At 32.4% G+C, this 25,538-nt stretch overlaps 1 protein-coding gene and 1 pseudogene across 1 annotated transcript; one reads left to right on the forward strand and one right to left on the reverse strand.

Moving 5' to 3' along the window:
- Window positions 1–332: 332 nt before the first annotated feature.
- LOC113870221 lies at window positions 333–1,379 on the reverse strand (annotated as a pseudogene).
- A 13,888-nt stretch (window positions 1,380–15,267) lies between these two features.
- Window positions 15,268–15,756, forward strand: LOC113870222. Its single transcript, XM_027506817.1, has one exon. It carries the CDS (start codon window positions 15,268–15,270, stop codon window positions 15,754–15,756), a length of 489 nt encoding a protein of 162 aa, XP_027362618.1.
- The last annotated feature ends 9,782 nt before the right edge of the window (window positions 15,757–25,538 follow it).

Here is a 25,538-nt window from a genome sequence, read left to right on the forward strand (position 1 = left end):
AAATTTAACAGTTAAAAATAATTTATATGTGACTTTAAACATTAAAATTGTTATTAATAATAATTTAATTATAAATTAGTAAATGTATTTATATGTCACATAAATTTGTTTATATTGTATATTAGTATATATTAATATTATAAATTATAATTTAAAAATAAAAAATATATAATAATAAAATTATATTATATTGAATAATATTAAATATAAATAGATTGAAAACTAAGATAAAAAAGAAAGTTATAATTTTTATAATAAACTTAATTTAAATTTTGAAAGATTTCCTTGTACACCACATTTGTAATAATTTTTATACTTTTTCCATCACAAGCTTATATAAGGATCTTTAATCCCTTTCGATTGGTAACCATAGAGATTGTTAAATATAAATGACCATGAGAAAAAAGTGGTTTTGGAAGAAAAATTCTAACATGCTTAAGAGATTGACCTTAACTTTTGTTGATTGTCATTGCAAAAGAAAAACAATTGAAAATTGTCTTCTTTGAAACTTAAAAGATATTTTAGTATATGAAGGAGTCAAAGATAATATTGGTATGAATACCTTTTGACCAGCATTGTTTCCAGAAATAACTTTAGCCTGAAAGATATAAGTTCCCATTAGAGGAATCACTAATCGACTTCCATTGCACATGCCAGAAGATTGATCTATGTTTCTTAATAACATAATAGGAACGCCAGTCTTCAGCTTCAACTCATGATTTAGAAGACCAGATGATTTAATAGTATTGAGGAATTCCAGAGTGTAAATATTATCAGGCCTGTCAAAATCTGCATAACTCCTACATGTGGAATCCAAACTGAGATATGTTTTTTGTTCTGATGGCATTAAGTCTAACATGTAATCATTTATCATGTCAACAATCTCATTTGTTGGTGCTAGTATAGCACGATCCTGAAAAAACGAAGAATGCATCATGTTGTCCAAAAAAGATGGATATGTTGACTGCACAATAAAAGCAATTGAATCACCAGTTTCCTTTATGAGTAGATCATTTGGTATTTGAACTTTAATTTCTTCATTTAATTGTTCACCAATTGTTCCATTACCTATGCCTAGAATCCAATCTGAATTTTTTTTTAAATCATTAACCTCTGAATTATAACTTCCAGTTTGAAGTCTCATGTTTTTTTGTGAGTTCCAACACTTGACAATGCTCCCACAAATAAGAAGAACTAATAGAAGCATAAATGATGTCTTGTCTCCTTCCTTTTGGAACTACTGGTAATATTTGTCTAAAATCTCCACCAAGAACCACTACTTTCCCCCTAGATGGCCTGTTTAGGTTGTCATAATTAGAGAATCTTAAAATATTTGTAAATGTTCTATCTATAGCCTCAAAACAATTTTTATGACACATTAGAGCTTCATCCCATATTATCAATTTTGATCTAATAATTAACTCAGCCAAGTGACTTCCCTGTTTGATGTTGCAAGTGGAGTCCTCATTCACATTGATAGGAATGACAAATCTCGAATAAGCAGTTCTGCCTCTAGGTATTAATAAAGTAGCAATTCCACTAGATGCAACAGTGAGAACAATTTCTCTTTTAGATCGAATGGCTGCAAATATGGTCTTCCAAATGAAAGTTTTGCTAGTACCACCATAACCATAAAGGAAATAAACTCCTTCAACATTTTTAGAAACAGCTAACATAATTTTGTCATAAATACTTCTTTGTTCATATGTAAATTTAGACAATAAGTAAATCTGCTCAGTAGCCAATGCTTCTGTATCATAATTTATCTCATCAAGAATAAGCCTATTTTATGTTTCTGAAACCATTGTCATGTTTTGCTGAGGCATGGTTGGGAAGTCAGCCAAACTTTTATTGTTGCTCTCTAGCAATTTCTCAATTTCACTAAGTGTAAAATCATGTCCATGCTATTGACTTGAGTTTTAGTTTGAAACTCATGAAAAAATCACAAATGAATAATCTGAACCATTATCTTTCAATCCACCTTCCTAGGTCATATTTCAGAAAGCATTAAAATAGTAGGCACCATTTTGAAAGGATTTTAGTTCAAAATATAGACCAAACAATTAAAAAAAAAAACAACCTGTACTTTTCCTTTTATAGACCAAACAATATATTTTTCACTTTAAGAAAGTTTTTTACTTATTTTTTGTTGTTATTTTTATAATAAACTTAATTTAAAGTTCAAGAGTTTTTTGTAATTTTATTAGTTATCAATTTTCAATACTAAAATTTAAAATAAACATTAATATTAAGGTTAAATCTGCTGCAAAGAATGAACCTTTTGAATATACGAAAATTGCTAATTAGAAATGAATGCATTTAAAATAAACATTAAATTTAAGATTAAATCTGCTGTAAAGAATGGACCTTTTGAATATACGAAAACTGCTAATTAGAAATGAATGCATTTAAGTGATTTGAATTAAATCATTCAAGAAGACCTTAAAGGTAAAGATATATCAAAACTGCTAATTAAAAATGAAAATCAATAGATTTAACTGATTTAAATTAAATCGTTTAAAAATGGCCTTAAATGGTAATTAATTATTAATAATATATAATTAATATAAAGATTATTGTTAAAGAGTGAAGGCAAATTTCTATCCAAAAAGCATTGCAAAGTTCCCTCTAAAACTCATATACTTTTATATATATAAAGATTAATAGAATTATTTAATGAATGAAAAAAATAAGAAAGTTTATAATTGAAAAAATTATAAAGTTTGAAAAACTAGTTTATAAAAAAACTACTTAAATAACGTTCAGTTTAATAGTATGTGTTTGGATTAATTTTTTTGCTAATTATGTTTGGATTAATTTAAACAAATAAATTATATAAAATAAAATTTATGTTTAGAAATGATAAGTGAGAGGTAACTTTCAAAAAAAATTTTATGTTAGGATCGTATAATGAATCCCTATTTTAGAGTGGAATTATAAAAACTGAATACAAAGTTATTTGTATTTAAAATAATTAAATCTTAAGAATAAATTAAAAAATTAAATTTAATTACAAAATAAGTTATTTATGTTAAATAATTTTTTTTTTGTAAATATGTCAATCAAAGATTATAAGTAATTCTTTAAATTATTGCTAAAAATATTATTTCATAGAAATTTTTAAGAAAAATAAAAAAATCGTTAAATAACCGCTCTCAGAAATTCTATATTTTAGAAAGTAGTTGACACGTGGAACCGCTCTTAGAACTTTACAGAGCGGTTGACACGTGGAATCGTTCTGAAAGGTGTATATTAGAGTATTTCAAATTAAACCGTAAGCTCTAAATCTGGTCATCCCTGTTCTTGTGCCCAGTCTGTACGTCTAAATTTGTCTCTGTTCAATGTTTTTTGAGAAGTTTTTATAGAAGAACAAGCACCATTGACATTGCATTCGCAATTTTAATGTATATTCATAATTGTTTCTTTGTTTTCTTGCTATGTTTGGACATTCGCACTCCAACTTTGTGTTTGTTCACTGATACACACCTTTTTTTTTTATGTTGAATAGTTACAAACGTCTCTTCTCCATCCTTGGCTTCAGGTGAACTGCGACAAATTAATGGAACTACATTGCTTTCAGGTTAGTGCTCTTATGTTTGTATTTGTGTTAAACTTATTATATTCAAATGTTGACCATTGCTGCGTTACAGAGAGCATGAAATTAGTTTTTATTTAGTAAAAGTTGATTTTAAAAGGTTGAACTTAGGTTAATTAACCTTTTAAATATTGTTGGAATGGTTATTTAGGATTTACTGAACATGATATTAGGACACTAGTTGATTGTAATGCAGGAGATTAATGTAAAAATGCAACCTGTGATATTGTTGGAATGGTTATTTAGGGTTTATTGAATATTATATTAGGACATTGGTTGACTGTAATGCAGGTGATTAATGTGAAAATGCATTTGATTATTGTTGAATTGAAGTTGTGAATTGAAAACATATTCTATTGTGTTTTTTTTTGGTTCCAATATAAATAGAAAAGAAACATGCTTTTATGTTGTTCTGGGAATTGAAATTTATCTATTAAACATGATATTGTTGTGTTTTCTGCCCCATTATATAAATTTACTCTATGTATGAATGAAATTGATGTTCTACCTTATGGAATGTTATGAATGTATGATTATTGTTAGTGATTAAACTTTATAGGGTATAATTTGAAATCTAAAATTGAGTGAAACCTTAGTTTCCTGTTTGAGATTGCAAATAATGATTAATAAATCATTATTTGCAATCTTAAATTATCCAAGTTGGACAATTTGTGAACAAAATTATTCATTTATTGGTTACCATTTACTTGTCATAATGTTGTATTTAATACTTGACAAAATTTGAGTTTGGAGCATTTCTCATTGTCTCTTGGTACATACTTGATTGAGGTAAATCATTTCATATTCAAGTTATGTACTAAGAGACTAATGCGAAATGCTGCCAAAATTTTGTCAAGTAAAAAATATAATATTTAAGTAGTAGTTGTTAATTAAGGTATGAAAACAATTATTCTCAAATGGGATAAACCCTACCATGTGAGAGTTAATAAGACATTCACATTTGCAATTATCATGACCGTAGTTAAAGCAAATATGGATTGAAGTTAGATAGTAACTGATCGTTTGAGTGAAGAATATGAAGACAGAGTGAAGGAGTTTATTAGATTTGCGATTAAGCATACAACTGATGTCAACCTTATTCCCTATCCTTGTTGGTATTGTTTGAATATGTTGTAAGTAAATGCAAAAGAATTGGAATAACATATAATGTACAATGAGATAGATGAAAAATATACTTGTTGGATAAAGTACGGTAAGATAGAAGGTGGAAGTACATCAATTAACATGGAATCGAGTGTCTATTACTCGGAGACATTTAGAACAGATGAGAGTGATCATGCTAAAGACATTTCAAGTTTTTGTTGAAAAAGATCTTAGAGATTGTCCAAAGATGTTTGAGAGGCTGAAAGATGATGCAGAAACACCATTGTATAATGGATGTACAAAGTTCACAAGATTGAGTTTTGTGTTAAAGCTTTATAACTTAAAAGCCTCAAATGAATAAATTGATAAGAGCTTCACATACTTGCTAAGTTTATTACATGAGAGATGCTACCAGAGGATAATATGCTACTTACGAGAACATATGATGCTAAACAAGTACTTGGTTCCATTGGATTGACCCATGAGAAGATACATGTTTGTCCTAATGACTGCATTTTGTTCTGAAATGAGTATGCATCACTAAGTCAATGTCCAAAGTGTAATGACTCATGATACCTAAAGAAAGAATCAACACCTGCGAAGGTCGTGTGGTATTTTCCAGTAATACCCAGATTAAGGCATCTATTTCACAGTGTAGAAAATGGAATACACATTAAAAGTCTTGTATAATTTAAGGACCTAAAGTTAAAAGGATTGAAGTCTCATGATTGACATATCTTAATAGAGAATTTGATTCCTATTGTTATACGGTCTATTTTACCCAAAAAAGTTTGTATGGCAATCACGAAGTTGTGTTTCTTTTCAAGGCAATATGTAGCAAAGTGATTGATCCTACAAGATTACCAGTAGTGGTTGTCAACAAATAGAGGTTCCTAGACTGCAATGGGATTAAGCACACTTATATGTATTACAAAACACCCATGAAATAGAACCTTATATAAGCATGTAGAAAAAAATTCTGAAGCATAGAAATCCTAACAGAGGTGAGAATTGGATAATAAAAGAACATAACCAGAGATTCATTAGATGGCTATAAGAATATGTCGATGAACAATTGATAGAAAATAATAATTTTGTTACAGAAAAGATTTGATGGTTATCAAAAGGTTCTTATATTGATGATTCATAGTCATATTTTAGTACATATTTCTCTCCATGTTTTTGGTTTAATTGAGCTTCATTAGTGCATTATTTTGATGTGTTAGTTTAGATTTGTATTAGTAAGTAATTTAGGACTTAAATATAAATCTTTCTTAATTCTTGCTATAATTTCTTATTTTGACACAGTTTCTTGCAAAGACCATATCTGGAGCTACACTACTCAGAATTAGACAAAATTGGTGTCCCTGAAAAGATAAGACAGAGATATACAACTTCTCTGTTGGGAGAAAAGCCTAGTTCGAGCATCTTCAGGTCCAAAATTGTGTCACAATGTTGCGGCCCTGCACTGAAATTTTCAGAATTTGATTATATTGTTGATTTTACTTAGTTAGGTGTTTAGGAACCTCATTAGGGAGTTGGGCCTTAATTAAGCCCAATTATTTTGTCTTTTACTTAGTTAGGTGTTTAGGAACCTCATTAGGGAATTGGGCCTTAATTAAACCCAATTATTTTGTCTTTAAATAGAGGTTATGACTCTATGTACGAATCCTCGTTTTTCTTTTCTCGCTCATTATTTTTCAGAATTCAAAGTCTTTATTTTAAATTCTTTCCTTTATTTTCGTCTCTCTCTCTACCTTCCATCTTTTCGTATTTTCTGGTTTTGGCCGAAGCAAGCATGATCATGAAGCAAGGCTAATCCATCAATCGGTTCAAGGTTTCAAGAACTACATTGCATTTGAGTTTCGAGTTAGGTTCTATCGAATTCTTGCTCTTCCTCCTCTTTTCTGATTACGATAATTACGTTTTTTATGATATTGAATTTTCGTTTGCATTCTAAACAGAGAATGAGAATTTCAGAATTGAAATAAATGAATTCACCTAATTCAATAAATCAATTTTTCTGAATTTTGTTAGAGCATTGGATTTGCGATTGCAATTCTTGTTTTGATGGAATTCATAGTCTAGATTTAGATTTTGGGTTATTAATGTCGTATTGAATTAATGTTGATTGGAAATTCGTTGGAATTGTATTCGTGTAACAATGAGAATTGCGTTGTAGTGATTGAGATCTTGATTTGGTTGAACTTTATATTTTGTTTCGTTAGAATTATTCTTTGTTCTTGCCTTTTCTGTTGTTTACAATTCAATTCAAAATAATCCATCCCTAAGCCAATATGAAATTACATGATGGAACCAGAAACAGAATGTATTTTATGTCCTTGTGAGATGACCTAGGTTTACTCCCTCTATTGCAAAATTTTTAAGAAAAAAAAAATCTAGTTTGTTTGATACCATTGCGACGTGGTCATCAATGCTTTTTCATATACTTCTTACTTAATCAATGAGTTCATATTTTACACAAAAGAGCATGACAACCAAAGCACAATGCAGAATAGTGAGGTAACTCTTGTTGCTAAATCATTAGATATCTCTAGTGCAAAAGATAGAAACCCAATATATTCAAATATCTCATACTTTGGAGTCATTGAACACATATAGGAGTTGGATTACACTAAGTTTCTAGTAGTAGTGTTTGGATGCAAGTGGATGGACAACAATAGTGGGGTTCGATTTGACGACTTAGGCTTTATAAGAGTTGATTTTAAGAAAGTGAGTTATCAAGATGATTCGTTTATCCTTGCATCACAGGCTCAACAAGTGTTCTACGTCCTAGATCATGTTAATAAGTCATGGTCAATTGTCTTGCTATCTAATAAAGTATATGCTTTCACCGATGGAGAATTCACAGAAGAAGAAGTTAATGTGATACAGAAGAAGAAGTTAATGTGGAGGATGATTCTTTGAGAAGTGTTGAACGCGTCAATTGCAAATATATTGACAGATGACAGAAATTTTTATGCAAGACATGATCATGAAGAGGGTATTTGGTTAAACCCATCATTTCATTCCATAAAAGGTCATAGGAAACTTAGTAAGGCTCCTAAAAAAAGAAAAAGGTGCATCTATTAGTAAATTTGAATTGATTATATTATGTTTTTATGATTTTACTTTACTTGAATGTAACTATTTAATGTTAATCTCTATGTTTATTCTTGCAAATATGACTTCTTCAGATAACATGGAAGGAGATTCCCCTCATCACTCCACTAAATTGAAAAAAAAGAAGACTCGAGGAATTACCAAATTGAAGTTCATTAGCAAATCAAGGAAGTTAGGACAAAAGCTACAGGTAATTTGAAACCTCTAATAGGTCAATGTGCATCTCTTTTGTGTTAATATTATTAACACTTGTATGTCTTATCCTTATAACTGCATATAGATCGGATGGAATTCAAAAGGATAACCGATTGACCTTAACAGATCCAAATTTATACATTTTATCAGATTTGTTACTAGGAGTACAATGCTAATCAGTTATTCTGATTGGACAAATATGCCTAGTAATCTTAAAAAAACACATATGGGAGCAAGTAGAGGTAAATATTATTGTTTTAAGTAATTCTATATTAGTATAAAATGATGTTGGTATCTGATATGTGTTTTGTTTCCAATGTAGTAAACTTTTGATGTGGAAGATATCCACAAAGATATTGTTCTTGCATTAGCAAGATGGGATCTTCGTGCATTCCGCACATGGATGAGGAAACATATCTTGGACAAGGATGAAAATTGTCTCCTCCATCCTCTAAAGAAGTATTAAAGATTCATCTCAGTGACTGATCACTGGATGGACTTTGTCAACCAAAGCTGGACAAAAAATTTAAAGGTAATTTATTTTTTATTTACTTCAATTATCGTGTCATTTAGAGTTGGTAATTGATTTCGTTAATTTTTGAATTACTAATTTTATAAAGAAAGTGAAGGTATGCAGTAAGGATGAAAAAAATGTCATACAGATATAGGCAATTAGCTAAGGGATATGCTCAGTTGGAGCAAGATTTGATATATAATTTTGTGTGGTATATAACGTTGAAATTGTTTTTTTTACTATTATGTTTTGTTTTGTTTAATACTTGCATTTAATTTACATTTTTGTGTCTACATCTGGGTGTAATTTGACCTCTATACCTCGACATGTCCTATGGAAAGCTGCTAGGGTAAACAAATAAGGTGGTATTGATGATGAAGGAGTTCAAAAAATGGTCCATAAATTTGTAAGTAGTTGGGCCTAATGTCTTAGTACTTTTAGCATTTGTCCTTGTATTTGAACTCTCCTTTAATGACCTTTGAGTTTATGTTATGTTTATTATAGGAAACCCTTTCACAGGTCACTCCAAAGGCTGAGTCTGAATCAATAACCAGAAACGATATACTCTCTTAAGTATTTGGTGTAAGAGAGCATTCAAGTTGTGTGAGAGCTGTAGGTTTTGGGATGACCCAAAAATCTGTATTTGGGCAAGCATTATCATATCCACACCCATCATCTATTGAGTGGTAAAAAAATGAAGTATTGGGTAACGCATTTGACCAATGTAGTGGCACAATTGATAAGAGGTTAGGGACTGCCCCATTCATGTCAGGTCAGATGCTGTTCAACATTACTGCTTCCCTATCATCATGCATGCTATCACTTTTCAATATTGCTCCTTAAATTCAACCAGTGGCGGATGTAGGTCCCCAAATGCCTGCAAATGCACCTTCTAGCAGTCATAGAGGCAGTTGTGCACCAGTTGTATCTGTTGAGATTTCAGAGGTATTTAAGCTCTATTAAATTATTATTTATCATTTAATATTTACTGCTTCTGATTTAATTAGAAAAGAATATAACAAATTTGTTTTTGTAGGGTAATCATAACTGTATGTTGTACTTGAATACCACTTTTCATGTGGTTGCAAGAGTGAAAGTATATCATATAGTGGTTGGGGACTCCTTACACAATATGATTCTTCCTCTAAAGCTTGGTAAGGTTTCAATAGAGGTTGTGCAAAGACATAAGGAAGAGTTTGCATTGCCTGTCTCAAATGAACAAGCAAAACTAATTTGCCTCAGAGATGCTATTGATACTTATGTTGCTTGGTTATTGTCCCTAATCACTTTAAGACCCAAGGTATGCATGCAAGTTTCTTTATAGTTTGAAAGATTGGATGTTATAGTACATATATATTCTGTTTAGGTACATAAACAAGTACTTTGATATATTTCAAGTTGCCCCTTCATCAAGTAAAGGGTTAGGGAAAGAGACAGGTCACTCAAAAGAGTCGATTGCTGGTTCATCCAATAAAGGTAGTAGTGCTTGTCATTCATTAGAGATTTTTGAGTTGGCACAAGCCCAAGGTGCTGCATGCTTGGATATGATGAAGCTTTTTGTGAGAAGTGATTAAGTCATTGATACAACTACAATTCATATGAGTACTGGAGAACAAAGTTTTATGACATTATGGGGAAGGAAAGTATTTTAGAGGTCATACGTCGATATTGATTGAGTGCCTCTAGCATTAACCTTTACATATGGTAAATTACTTTACAAATAATGTAATTTTATAGCAATTTATAACTTTTTGTTCATTTCATTGTATAATGCATTTCAATTCTTCTTTTGCACTACAAGATATTTGTGTAAAGCTTACTTGCATGGGATAATTAAGGCAAGTAGATTCTCATTTATTTCTCCATATGAAATGGATGAGGAGCTCAATCTGAACCCACATCAACATATAGCTGAAATGTTGAAGCGTCATATGGGTGAAGATCACTTGATTTTTGCACCTTACAATGTTGGGTAAGTCAATTTGATTGAGCATTGCTTTATGTTTTATAATTTAGCATATAATTTTTAATTTTTGTAATCTTAAACATATATTTATACTCTTGGTAGGTAACATTAGGTCTTGGTTGCTATCAATACCTTTGATAAGACTATGTATTATATGGATCCTCTATGCAAGTTGCTGAAGACTAGAACACATATGCAGAACCTATTTAATAAGTAAGTGTTAAGTGCTAGAAATTCATATTCTGTCATTAATTTGGCATATTTTTTGGTTGAAATGTAAATAATTATGGGGTATTTAACTCCCAATTAGATGAATTAATCTAATTGACGAAGTCACAAGAGTGGTAGTGTTTTCTTTTAAAATATCTCTCTTTTGTGTAGAATTTGGTGAAGTCTGAAATTCAGGGCTATAGCCCCAAAACCACAGCTACAGCCATGAAAGTGTGCAACAAAATGAGGATTCCAGAGAATTACAACCAAAGTTGTGAATCTGCAGCTATAGCCGTGAGAGAATTAGTGCAAGCCAAAGCTACAACTACAACGGTGAATCCATAACTATAGCTGTGGAGTTAAAATCTATTCGAGTTCCCCTTGTTTTGAAGACCCATAAAAGAAAAACGTCTAGGAAGTGAAAAAGACAATAAAAGCATAATAGATCAGAGAAAAAAATGGGACTTTTTCGAGGGGAAAAGGAAAAACGGAGCAACGGAAGACGTGGGGAGGATTGCTTCAGAACGAGGATCGCATCTTCATTTTTTGTCATTGTAATTTCATTCTGCATCTTGCTATGGCCCTCACTATGAGTGGCTAATTTCTTTTAGATTGGATTTAATATAACTCCTAACTCAATTACTTCGTGAGTTTATATGAATTTCAGTTTATTTACTTGAGTGTGAGTCTATTCTTAATGCTTAATTCGGCTTGATCACTCGATTTATGATCTTTGACTTTTGAATTCTATTGGGAAATGCTTTTGAAAACCCAAACTAAATCACACACCTAATAATCACTTATACTAGGAATAGACTTGTAGTTGTTAGCCACATATGTTCAAGTTTTGTTCTTAATGCAAGGTATTAGTCTTAAAACATAGAGGAATCATGTTGTAGGATTAATTACTTTAGGACTTAATTTTGAAGGATTTGGTTAAGTTATGTAATGAACGTGGAAGTAATAGAATTGGAATCATAATTATTCAATGAAGATAAAAGAGTTAGAAAGTATATTTGAATCCGATCTCTTCTCGCATAAGGTTTTCTACTAAATTTCAATTTGTTGTTTTTATATATTTTAGAACAAATCAATATTTCATCACATTCTTTATTTTTTTTTACATACAACAAGAAAGAAAATTACTATTATCACGAAATTTTTGAGGATGATATCAAATTACTGCATCGAAGCTTGGTTCGCTTGCCAAGTGTTACCAAAAAGTTCACCAAGTTTCTGGCGCCATTGCCGGGGATTTGGCACAGATATTTAATAACATTCATTTCTTGTTAATTTTTGTTAATAGTTAATTTTGTGAATATTTATAGTATATATAGTTATTTTGTTACTTGGATTTACCCTTTTGTTAAGATTTCTTATATACAAGGAAAAACTCCAGTTGAAGATTTGCAATTTGATCCTGAGATAGAGAGAACAGCAAGGAGAAATAATAGTAGAACAAGAAGGCTCAGATAGTTGGAGACACTTCGAGAACAACAACAAGAGTTAATTTTTCAATCTTTTTCAACTTCTTCCAATCAACCATTTCGTGAGTTAGAAATGGCTGAAGAAGAAGCAAATTATAATGGTAGGGCTGAACCAGGTAGACCTCCAAGAAGGACATTGGGTGATTATGCTCAACAACAAGGCCCAAGACATTTTTCTAGTATTGCAGCTCCTACTGCTTCCAGAGCCATGGAATTGAAACTAGCTTTTCTCAGCTTAGTTAGCTCACAACAGACTTGACCATGAGGATCCATATTCTCATTTGTCTAATTTTTATGAGCTTTATAGTACAATGAGTATTCTAGAAGGTGATGAAGAAGATGTTTATTTAAGATTGTTTCTTTTTTCTTTGACATGTAAAGCTAAAATATGGCTACAATCTCTTCCTAATCAAAGTTTGATCGGCTGGAGTGATGTGGAGAACAAATTTGTTAACAGATTTTACCCTTCATCCAAGTATAACAAAGCCAAGGCTGAGATTACTACTTTTAGGCAAAGCATAGATGAACCATTTTGTGAAGCTTGGGAGAGATTTAAATTATTGCTTAGAAATATCCTAACCAGACCCGTTCCTGACTTTTTTTGAGCCCTAGGCAAAATATTAAATTGGGGCCCTTTCAAAAAAAATTATATGACATAATACAACAAAATAAAAGCATAATTCTATTAAAATAATATGTTTTTTAAGTAAATAGAATTTTTTTTCTAATAAAATTACACAAAAAAAAAACCATTCAAATAATTTTTTTAACTCTTCAGCACGTTTTCTTTTTTTTCTTTTTTCACTTCCAGATAAATGCTTTTTAGGTAACATTGCATATAAAAGATAAATAAGACAATACAATCATAAAACAAGGGAAAAAGAACAATAGCACCCGGTAGAAGAATTCAACTTAAATGTTTGCTTTCACATATGCAAATTCCACAAGCATAATCCAGTCCCTAGGAATCTGAAAATATAATTATAATAATCAATTAGGGAATAGGATGATAATCAAAGGCATAACAACATATTGTAGACTTGCAGACTATAATTATAATTCGTATGCAACATGCTATATATAATATGTAATATACTATATTTCATAAAGGTATAACCTGAAAATCACAATGCAAAGGATTATAGTAAATCAAATCTCCTAATTAATGTGATGATTATTCCTAATTACAGCAGTCGCTAGTTTTGGATGCCAAACAGCTCCAGGAAACTCACAAATATTACACATTCAATCATGGCATTGCAATCAGCACAAATTCTGCAATAAAACACAGCTATAACAAGAGTCAGGAGATGGAACATAATTAATAAACCAAAAGAAAAATAAAAATGGCGCTTTTTATTCATAATATAAATATTCCTACTAAAGCATTTATATAAATAGCGAATTAATCACCTTCTTAACGCGAAATGCCTAACTGGGTTTGAATTGCAGAATAGCTCTTTTAACTCTCTTACTTTTCCCACTAAAAAGAAAAGCAAAGATGTCTTTGAAACAAATGTGGGTAAGTGGGTTATCTGTACATAGTAAATAACAAAATCAATTTTTTAGGTAAACGATTTTTTTAACATTTGCCGAATAAGGATTGAGGAACAGGGAGGAAGAAAGAAAAAAGAAAGAAAAGTGAGGAGGAAAGAACTACCTGCAACAATGGTGGGTTTTGTCTTTTTGATTATGATAAAATACAGAATTGCACACACACTGTTAAAAGGTCTGGAGAAGTCGAAGAAGTAATTACGTTTTTAGCAAGCAAAGTTTGATTGTGTGAGAAATTGAAAAATCTTCTTTATTTTTTTTATTTTTTCAACTGCAAATTACAAGTATTATAATTTTTATTTTGGGCCCCTTTTAGGTCTGGGCCCTTGGCGATCGCACTCTCAGCCTACCCTCAGAACCGGGCTTGATCCTAACCATAGGTTTGAAGATATAGCACAACTGAACTTCTTTTGCAATGGAATCAAACTTGAAGTGAAGATGTTGTTAGATGCAGCAGCTGGTGGTACTATGATGTCTACAAATCTTGATGAAGCCACGCAGATCATTGAGTCATTAGCATCTCTGATCAACAAGCACAACATGGAAGATATCAATCTCCAAGAAGAGGAATCATTAAATTGAACACTAATGATGTTAATCTTGCTTAGAATAAGTTGCTAACCCAACAGATTGAAGTCTTGACAAAACAAATGGCTAAGCTGCCATAACAACTCCATGCAATACATATTCCTCAAACCAATCCTCCACTCAAGTGTGATTTATGTGGAGGAGACCATCCAAATGGGTCCTATTTAGAAACTACCAATGAATAGGAAGTCACTTATATGGGTAATCAACCAAGATGAGGTAATTTTAATTCCTGGAATTTGAATGCTAATAATTTCATGCAGGGAAATCAAGGTTAGAGGAATAATGCTAATAACAACCAAGGCTTTGGATGGAGAAATGAAGCAGAGACTTCCAATAGATCTCCACAACAACAACAACAAGCTTCTTATCCTTCTATTCATGAGAGGACTAGCAAGTTGGAGGACACCCTGAATCAATTCATGCAAGTATCTATCACTAACTAGAAGAATACAGAGGCTTCCATAAAAAATCTAGAAGTTCAGGTGAGTCAGTTAGTGAAACAATTAACTGACAAGTTTGAAGGTCCATTCTCAGCAAACACAAAGACCAACCTTAAGGAGTAATGCCAAGCCATCATAACAAAGAGTGGTAAGGTGGTACATAGTGATGTTGGAGTGAGTGAGAAAAAGAGTAAGGAGAAAGAACATGAGAAGCGTGGTGTGGTTGAGAAAGAGATTGAGAGGAAAGATGGAGAAAGTAATAAAGGTGAGGATGTAAATAATAAGAGTGGAAGTGAAAAAGAAAATAAAAAAGAGGAAGTAAAACAAAAGAGCGGAGTAGAAAAAGAAAAGAATAAGAAGAAGGGCAAGAAGCTAATTTCGACAGTTCCTATTAAAGACCTACCTTACCCCCGTGCACCATCAAAGAAAGAGAGAAAGATAGTTTGCAAGATTTCAAGCTCCAGATCAATAATCCTTTCACTGAAGCTATGGAACAAATGCCCACATATGCTAAATTTATGAAGGATTTGTTGACCAAGAAGAGAAGGATTCCTGAAGAGAAAACTGTGGAGCTTGAAGCAGGATACAATGCTATTATACAAAAGTCTCTACCCCAGAAATCCAGAGATCCGGGCAGTTTCACTCTTCCAGTGACTATTGAAAACTTATCAGTGGGAAAGACACTTCTAGATCTTGGTGCTAGTAACAATTTGATACCTTTATCTATGCTCAAGAAAATTAGAGATGTGGAGGTACGCCCTACAAGGATGACCTTGCAGCTAGCAGACAGATCAATGAAGCTTCCACATGGCATAGTTGAAGATATGATAGTAAAGGTGGACAAATTCATGTTTTCAGTGGATTTTGTAGTAATGGATATAGAAGAGGATGCAGAGGTTCCTTTGATTTTAGGTAGACCATTCATGAAGACAGCCCGAGTTATCATTGACATGGATGACGGAAAGCTAAAGGTGTGAGTTCAAGTTGATGAGATTAATTTTAATGTGTTTGAAGCAATGAAGTTTCCAAAAGGTACCAAAGAATGTTTTAGAGTTGATGTATTGGATGATGTATACTTGGAAGCTCAAGGCAATCTTAGGAACTCATCACCACTTGAAAAAGTTTTGTTTAATACTAATGAGGAGTTTGATGAGACTTTAGACAAGGAAGTGCAAGAGTGCATTGATAGTTTGAATAAAGGTGAAAGTTCTTCTACTAATGCTCATTTGCAAGAAGATGTAAGGGAAGAAGAGAAAGTGCAACCTGTAAAGCTAGAACTGAAGCAACTACCATCTCACTTGAAATATGTCTTTTTGGAGAGTGATTGTGGGAAGCCAATTACTATTAGCAGTCATTTGTCAAAGGAGCAAGAGAATCAATTGATTGAGGTGATCAATGCCAATAAAGGTGCTATTGAGTGGACTTTAGCAGATTTGAAGGGAATTGGTCCTTCATACTATATGCATAAGATACATATGGAGAAAGATTATAAGCTAGTAGCCCAACCTCAAAGACGCCTGAATCTGACCATGAATGAGGCAGTGAGAAAAGAAGTGGTTAAGTTGTTAGAAGCCGGTATGATCTACCTCATCTCAGATAGTGCTTGGGTCAGTCCGGTCCAAGTTGTTCCTAAAAAAGGGTATGACAGTTGTGAGAAATGAGAAAAATGAGTTGATTCCAACTAGGACGGTGATAGGGTGACGTATGTGTATAGATTACAGGAAGCTCAACTAGGTCATAGGAAAGATCACTTTCCCCTACCATTCATGGACCAGATGCTTGAGAGATTGACTGGTCAATCATACTATTGTTTCTTAGATGATTACTCTAGATACAATTAGATAGCAGTAAATCCTCAAAACTAGGAAAAGACAGCTTTCACATGTCCTTTTGGTGTATTTGCTTATAGGAGGATGCCATTTGGCTTGTGTAATGCACCAGCCACATTCCAGAGATGTATGTTAGCTATTTTTTCTGATTTACTTGAGAGATGCATTGAAGTATTAATGGACAATTTCTTAGTTTTTGGATCCTCTTTTGATGTTTGCTTCAAAAACTTAAACACCGTACTGAAGCGGTGTGTGGAGACCAATTTGGTATTCAACTGGGAGAAGTGTCACTTTATGGTAACTGAAGGAATTGTACTGGGTATAAAATCTCAGCAAGAGGAATAGAGGTTGATCCAGCCAAAGTGGAGGTCATTGCTAAGCTTCCACCACCAACCAACGTCAAAGAAATAAGGAGCTTCTTAGGGCATACAGGTTCTTATAGAAGATTCATCAAAGATTTCTCCAAGATAGCTAAGCCTCTTAGTAACCTTCTCCTCAAAAGCATTAACTTTGATTTTAATGATGATTGTTTAAAAGCTTTTGAATTACTAAAGAAAAATCTTGCTTTAGCTCCCATAATCACAACACCAGACTGGAAATATGATTTTGAACTCATGTGTGATGCTAGTGATTATGCAATAGGAGCTTCATTGGGTCAAAGGAAGAATAAAATTTTTCATATCATATACTATGCAAGTAAAGTGTTAAATGAAACTCAAGTAAATTATGCAACAACTGAGAAAGAGTTACTTGCTATAGTGTATGCATTTGAAAAATTTCGTTCTTATTTCATTGGTTCGAAAATCATTGTACATACTGACCATGCAACTATAAAGTACTTGTTGACAAAAGCTGACTCCAAGCCTAGGTTGATCCAGTGGTTCTATTGTTACAAGAATTTGATTTGGAGATCAAAGACAAAAAAGGTTATGAGAATCATGTTATTGATCACTTATCAAGACTTGTAAATGAACAAGTGACCAGTCAAGAGGGTGAGGTCTTGGAGGAGTTTCCAGATGAAAATTTATTTGCGGTGAGTTAAAGACCTTAGTTTGCTAATATGACAAATTACAAGGCAGCAGGAGTCATTCCTACAGAGTACAATTGGCACAAGAAAAAGAAATTCTTCAAAGACTCTAACTTCTATGTCTGGGATGACCCTTACTTATTCAAGAGAAGAGCTGATGGTTTATTGAGAAGGTGTGTATCAGGAAGTGAATGCAAAGATATTCTATGGCACTGCCATAATTCTCCATATGGTGGCCATTACAATGGTGAGCATATAGCTGCCAAGGTTTTACAAGCAGGATTCTATTGGCCATCTCTCTTCAAGGATGCTCATGAGCATTGCAAAAGTTGTGACAAATGCCAAAGAACAAGTAGAATTTAAAAAAAAAAAACATAAGTTACCTTTATAGACTATCCTTGAGGTTGAATTATTTGACTGTTGGGGATTGATTTTGTTGGTTCACTTCCATCTTCATACTCCAATGAATATATACTGGTAGTTGTGGACTATGTATCAAAATAGGTAGAAGCTAGTGCTACTCAGAAGGTCGATGCCAAGATTGTCATTAGGTTCTTGAAAAAAAATGTATTTTGTAGGTTTGGTGCTCCAAGAGTGCTCATTAGTGATGATGGATCACATTTTTGTAATACTCAACTGAGAAAAGTACTTTAGCATTATGGAGTGGGGCATAGAGTGACTACACCATACCATCCTCAGACCAATGGTCAAGCTGAGGTCTTCAATTGAGAATTAAAGAAGATCCTGGAGAAAACTGTAGCTAGTTCAAGAAAAAATTGGGCTATGAAGCTGAATGACACCCTATGGGCATATAGAATAGAATTCAAGACCCCAATTGGGTTGTCTCTATTTCAGCTGGTTTATAGTAAGGCGTGTCATTTGCCCGTGGAGCTGGAGCACAAGGCATTTTGGGCCTTGAAGGCATTGAATTTTGATACGAAGATAACTGGTGAAAAAAAATTCAGTTGCAAGAACATAGAGGAATTGAGATTGCAGGCCTATGAAAATAATAAGTTATACAAGAGTAAAGTAAGGGCTTATCATGACAAGAACATAGTGAAAAGGAACTTACAACCTAGTCCATCAGTTTTGTTATTCAATTCTAGATTGAAGCTATTTCCAGGCAAACTCAAATTAAAGTGGTCAGGCCCATTTTTGGTTAAATCTATTAAACCATATGGAGCAATTAAACTTGAAGAACCTGCCACGGGAAGAACATGGACAGTTAATGGTCAAAGACTCAAGCCTTATTTGGGTGGTGAAGTTGAAAAGCTCATTACCACCACACATCTCAAGGTGATTTGATCATTCAGCAATGTCAAGCTAAAGACATTAAATTAGCATGTTTAGTGTGAATTATGTGTGAATTTGAATTTGTGTTATCCATATTGTGTGATTAAGTATGTGTGTGTTGAATGTTGAAGTCATTTTAGTTATGCATTTGCTTGCGTAGTTGTGAAAGTTGAGCATTTTTATAAGTATTGATATGCATTTGGTTAAAGGTATGTTAGTTAGTTTGTTAATTTGATATGCATTTATATAGCTTATGCATTGTTGTTAGATGATTAGTTAGTGTGATTTGCTTTATGTTAGTTTGTTTAATTGAGTGAATTAAAGCTGGTAGAAAGACAGGGTAGGAGGACAAAGATTCAAGAAAAGTTAGAAGTATAAATATTCAAGATTTCATATTTTCTGAGTCTCATATCTGTAACCCTCACTCACGGCTGCAGCCGTTTTATTAGAAAAATAGCTTAAAATCATTTGTTGATATGAGCGTTGTAGCGCTTATTTAAGGGCTATAGCTACAACTCTCTGCCCAATCAATTTGTATCCAGCGCTGTAGCACTCATTTCAGGGCTATAGCTACAACTCTCTGCCAAATCAATTTATATCCAGAGCTGTAGCGCTCATTCCAGGGCCATAGCACCAACTCTCTGTTTTTGGCATAAAAGTAATATTATCTAGCGCTGCAGCAGTCAAAGCCATGGCTACAGCGGTGAGACGCAAGAATCACTTTAAGTGATTTCAAAACATCAGTTTCATTCATTTTTCTTTCGCATCCTTACGCTATTTAAACTCATCACTAACCCTTCACCTTTCTTCCACTTCTCCTCAATTTCTTGCACATTTTTAGACCTATGAATTTTTGTTCTTCAATTTTGGGCATCAAAGGTACGTCTCTTTTCTCTTTTTCCTCCCTTTCTTCCACTTTTCTTTTTCATTGTTCACCATGGAAGGAACCCAAGCTTCTTTCCTCTTTTATTGTATAATAAATTCATTGAAGGAATGAATTATCTTGCCTAAGTAAGTACATTATAATATCATTGAGTTGCTTCCTACTTCCATGTGTATACATTTTTGAACCCCAGGGTTCATGTGCTGAACCCTAACTTTGAAAAATTATCATTGTGAAATTTTCATGTTTTGGGTACCTTGATGTTTGATTCTAATATGCTGGATACCGTGATTTGAGTTGTGGATACATTGTTGTACAATTTGGTTGAAGCATAAATGAAAACGTGTTTGGAAAATACACTTCAAATATTTGCATGCAAGGTGTTTGTTAAAATGAGTGTGTGAAATTAAAGGGATGATTACATTGAAATGATGTGGTTATTGAAACATATTATAAAAGCTTGTCATGGATTTGTATAATTTCTGTGATGATTGGTTCAAATTTTGGTGATTGATGAATTTTGCATGCAAAGTGTTTGGGAAATACTTGAATGATGGATGGATTGTGATTATGGTATATCTTATGTGTATAACTTAACCGTTTGGAAGCATTATTTGCATCCCTATGTTGACTATGGTGAAAATTCTTTTGTAAATGATGTGGTATAGATGGTTCATTCTAGAGGTGGGGGTGCAGCACGAGGGTCACAACTCACACATGAGATATCCGCTAACAAAAAAAGGAAAGATGTAGCTTCCACTTCTCATCCTCAATCATCAGATTCTTCTAAAGAGAAGCAACAACATACGCCACCATAAAGACCTTTAACCTTACAGCCCAACAGGTTCAAAAATAAACATAAGCAACAGAAATTTTTGGATCTCCAAGATAAGCAAATAATAGTTGAAAGGCCTATTCCTAACTTGATACCAATGCTAGACTTTCATGATGAGTTGAGAAGAAACAATTGGTGATGTCAGAATAATGGCCACTAGGAGTGATATTATGAACAATGACTACCTGCCACATTCGAACCAGAGTTTTCATATCAGCCTTTAGAATAGAGGTCAGTTGCCCTTTTGTACCTTGTCAAAACTGGCCTCCTAGAAGACATAATATACTAAGTAACTCTGCTAACATGTCCTCATTCAGGGTAGTAGGCATCATCTTGGAATAGTCATCTTCCTCTGGAATGTTATATTGAATCTCTAAATAGGAATTGATAGCATCTAGGTCATAAGGTACTCGCTTCCCTCTAATCCTAAAGATTCTATCTTTGGAATTCATTTAAGTAAAGAAAGCATTTGCATAGAACTCCCTAATGATAGTATCATTATACTGCAATTCTGGCTCAACATTCTTGTCCCAATTGCTTCTTCCCAACTCATCATGAAAGTCTAGCATTGGTGTCAAGTTAGGAATGGGCCTTTCAGCTATTATTTGCTTATCTTGGAGATCCAAAAATTTCTGTTGCTTATGTTTATTTTTGAACCTGTTGAGTTGTAAGGTTAAAGGTCTTTGTGGTGGTGTATGTTGTTGCTCTTCTTCAGAAGAATCTGATGATTGAGGATGAGAAGTGGAAGCTACACCTTTCCTTTTTCTGTTAGCAGATATCTTATGTGTGGGTTGTGACCCTTTTTCACCATGGTCAGCATAGGGATGCAAATAATGCTTCTAAACGGTTAAGTTATGCACATAAGATATACCATAATCACAATCCATCTATCATTCAAGTATTTCCCAAACACTTTGCATGCACAATTCATCAATCACCAAAATTTGAACCAATCATCACAGAAATTATACAAATGCATTCCATCCATGACAAGCTTCTATGATATGTTTCAATAACCACATCATTTCAATGCAATCATCCCTTTAATTTCACACACTCATTTTAACAAACACCTTGCATGCAAATATTTGAAGTGTATTTTTCAAACACATTTTCATTTATGCTTCAACCAAATTGTACAACAAGGTATCCACAACTCAAATCACGGTATCCAGCATATTAGAATCAAACATCAAGGTACCCAAAACATGAAAATTTCATAATGATAATTTTCCAAAGTTAGGGTTCAGCACATGAACTCTGGAGTTCAAAAATGTATACACATGGAAGTAAGAAGCAACTCAATGATATCATAATGCACTTACTCAGGCAAGATAATCTATTCCTTCAATGAATTCATTATACAATAAGAGAGGAAAGAAGCTTGGGTTCCTTCCATGGTGAACAAGGAAAAAGAAAAGTGGAAGAAAGGGAGGAAAAATAGAAAGAGACTTACCTTTGATGCCCAAAATTGAAGAACAAAAATTATTAGGTCTAAAAATGCACAAGAAATTGAGGAGAAGTGGAAGAAAGGTGAAGGGTTAGTGATGAGTTTAGAGAGCGTAAGAGAATGAAACTGATATTTTGAATTCACCTAAAGTAAAAAAGATAATAAAAAAATAAAATATAGAGTTTATATATATATATATATATATATAAAGTTTCAAAGAGGGAGGTGTTCTCCTAATTAAGTAAGAAAATTTGTGAGGGCCAAAGTGGAATTTGAAAGAAGAAATTAGGCTGAGAGATGTGATTGGAGTTGAAAACTGAAGAGAATGAAACATTGTTGATTGATGTTATTCATGTTTATTTTGCTCTCTAGAGTTGGAACTTTGTTTAACTAGAAAAATCATGTCTTTCCTTGTTAGCCAGACCCCATTATAACCCTCAAAAGTCTTTGTGATCCTTAATGTTTTTTTTTTCAAGAGTCATAGTAGAGAGATGATATCAATGTTTATGTTCACAGAAATGATGAGTGGAAAAGAGAGAAACACTCACCCATGAGAGTTATACACTTGTGAGAATCGTATTTGGTCACTGATTTGTAGTGTTCATGTTTGACTTGTCATGTGAATTATGTGGTTAAGTATGATTGATTTTTGGAAGCACTTCAAGTGAGTTAAAGATGGTCCTATGAAAGTGAATTGATTGGTGAACTTTCTTTTTGTTGATAAAGAGATAATTTGCAACTTGGCTTGGGGTTGTCCTTGTTTTGTTTGGGGACAAACAAAAGAGTAAGTTGGGGGAGAATTGTTAAGTGATAGAAATTCATATTCTATCATTAATTTAAAACATTTTTTTGGTTGAAATGTAAATAATTATGGGTATATTTAACTCCCAATTGGATGAATTAATCTAATTGAAGTCACAAGAGTGGTAGTGTTTTCTTTTAAAATATCTCTCTTTTGTGCAAAATTTGGTAAAGTCTGAAATTCAGGCTATAGCCCCAAAGCCACAGCTACAGTCATGAAAGTGTGCAACAAAAGGAGGATTCTAGAGAGTTACAGCCAAAGCTGTGAATCTGTAGCTACAATCGTGAGAGAATTAGTGCAAGCCAAAGCTACAGCTATAACGGTGAATTCATAGTTATAGCCATGAAATTAAAATATGTTCGAATTTTCCTTGTTTTGAAGACCCATAAAAGAAAAACGTCTAGGAAGTGAAAAAGACAATAAAAGCATAATATATCAGAGAAAAAATGGGACTTTTTTGGGGGAAAAGGAAAAACGGAGCAACGGAAGACGTGGGGAGGATTGCTTCAGAACGAGGATCGCATCTTCATTTTTTGTCATTGTAATTTCATTCTGCATCTTGCTATGGCCCTCACTATGAGTGGTTAATTTCTTTTGGATTGGATTCAATATAACTCCTAACTCAATTACTTCATGAGTTTATATGATTTTCAGTTTATTTACTTGAGTGTGATTCTATTTTTAATGCTTAATTCAACTTGATCACCCGATTTATGATCTTTGGCTTTTGAATTCTGTTGGAAAACACTTTTGAAAACTCGAACTGAATCACACACCTAATAATCACTTGTACTAGGAATAGACTTGGAGTTGTTAGCCACATATGTTCCAGTTTTGTTCTTAACGCAAGGTATTAGTCTTAAAACATAGAGGAATCATGTTGTAGGGTTAATTACCTTATGACTTAATTTTGAGGGATCTGGTTAAGTTATGTAATGAACGTGGAAGTAATAGAATTAGAATCATATTTATTCAATGAAGATAAAAAAGTTAGAAAATATATTTGAATTCAATCTCTTCTCGCATAAGGTTTTCTACTAAATTTCAATTTGTTGCTTTTATATATTTTAGAACAAATTAATATTTTATCACATTCTTTATTTTTTTACATACAACAAGAAAGGAAATCACTATTATCATCAAATCTCTGAGGACGATATCAAATTACTACATCGAAGCTTAGTCCGCTTGCCATGTGTTACCAAAAAGTTCACCAGTAAGCATGCATTTATGTCAAACAACTATGATTAATGTTAAGTGGTTCAAATGTATCTAACTTCTTTCATGCACCATTGTTAGTGCTTTTGTCATGCATCGAGCAGAGAGGGAAGTGCAACCCCCTAGGAAAAAAATGCATCAAACAAGATGAGTCACTGTACAGGTAACACTATGATACAATGTGTTTTTAATTTTCAAGTTAATATTAATTACACTGTATATCTCTATGTGTTAGTGGTGGTTTATTTGTTTTTATCTTCCACAGTGTCCAAAACAAAAAAATAATGATAACTATGCATATTATGTGTGTTTATTCATTGGGGATGCTTTGCACCATGGATAAATTATAATCCCAGTTAAGGTAAGACCCTTCCATATGCTAAACTAGTATCACAAAATCTATTTCATCATGTTAACTATCTGTCATATGCTTATTATTTAACTTAATTAATTAAGCTTTGTGTTTTATTATTTTTTGTCTTTAATATTTTCCAGAGTTCCAGATGCTAACTTTTCCTAAGTGCAAAAGAAGTGGTGTGCATATCTGTACCATAGATATTTAAAAGACATATTAAGCACAATAGATTCCTAGTGTTTTTTTAACAAGACATACAATTTTTTTTCAAGGCATTAAGCAAAAAGTGTATATATAAGATTATTTTCCTCTTGTCAATGTAAATTCTGTGATTGTAATTTGTACATATGCAAGACATTAAGTCTTTAATATTACATTTGAGATATTTACCTACAAATATTTTAATATAAAAAATATTAAAAATTTTACATTAGTTCCTAACTTTCATCTTTATTAGATATTTTAGTAGAGCTGTCAAAACAGATACGGGTAACGAGCTCAAACGGGTCGGGATTAATTAGCCCAATGTAAAATTGGACTTATATTCTTACTGCCTAAGCCTTACCCTATGCAGGCTACGGGCCGGCTTGGCAACTCGAATAATTTTTTTTCTTATTTTTGTAACATGTCATTTTTTTTATTGTTTTTATAACAATAATAAAAACGTAAACAACTTGTTTTATATTTATGGGATTATTGTTTTTATTGATGTTTTTAGTATTTGTAACAGGCCATTTTAAGCTATTTTTGTAAGAGCTTAATAGACCACTCATTTTTTTTATTCAATTTTTATATTAGACTATTTATTTGATTTTTTTTAAATGTAAAAGGCCACTAATTTTTTTTATTATTATTATTTTTGTAACAGCCAATTTTTTATTTTTATACACACAATAAGTCCACAAAAATATAAATAAGTTCATAATTAAACAAATTTCTTACGACAAAAAGTCCATACACATAAAAAGTCCACAAAAATATAAAACAAGTTCACAAAGATTAAAAACGTTCATTAAAGATTTAAATATCAAAATTTAAGAATATGAAACTTCTTGAGAAAGCTTAGA

The sequence above is a fragment of the Abrus precatorius genome, unplaced genomic scaffold, assembly GCF_003935025.1.
Source record: "Abrus precatorius isolate BTA unplaced genomic scaffold, Abrus_2018 Scaffold6, whole genome shotgun sequence".
NCBI classification, from domain to species: domain Eukaryota; kingdom Viridiplantae; phylum Streptophyta; class Magnoliopsida; order Fabales; family Fabaceae; genus Abrus; species Abrus precatorius.

Excerpts from the sequence above, each read along its gene's own strand:
- LOC113870222 (XM_027506817.1), top strand. The coding sequence starts at position 15,268 with ATGGAACAAATGCCCACATATGCTAAATTTATGAAGGATTTGTTGACC.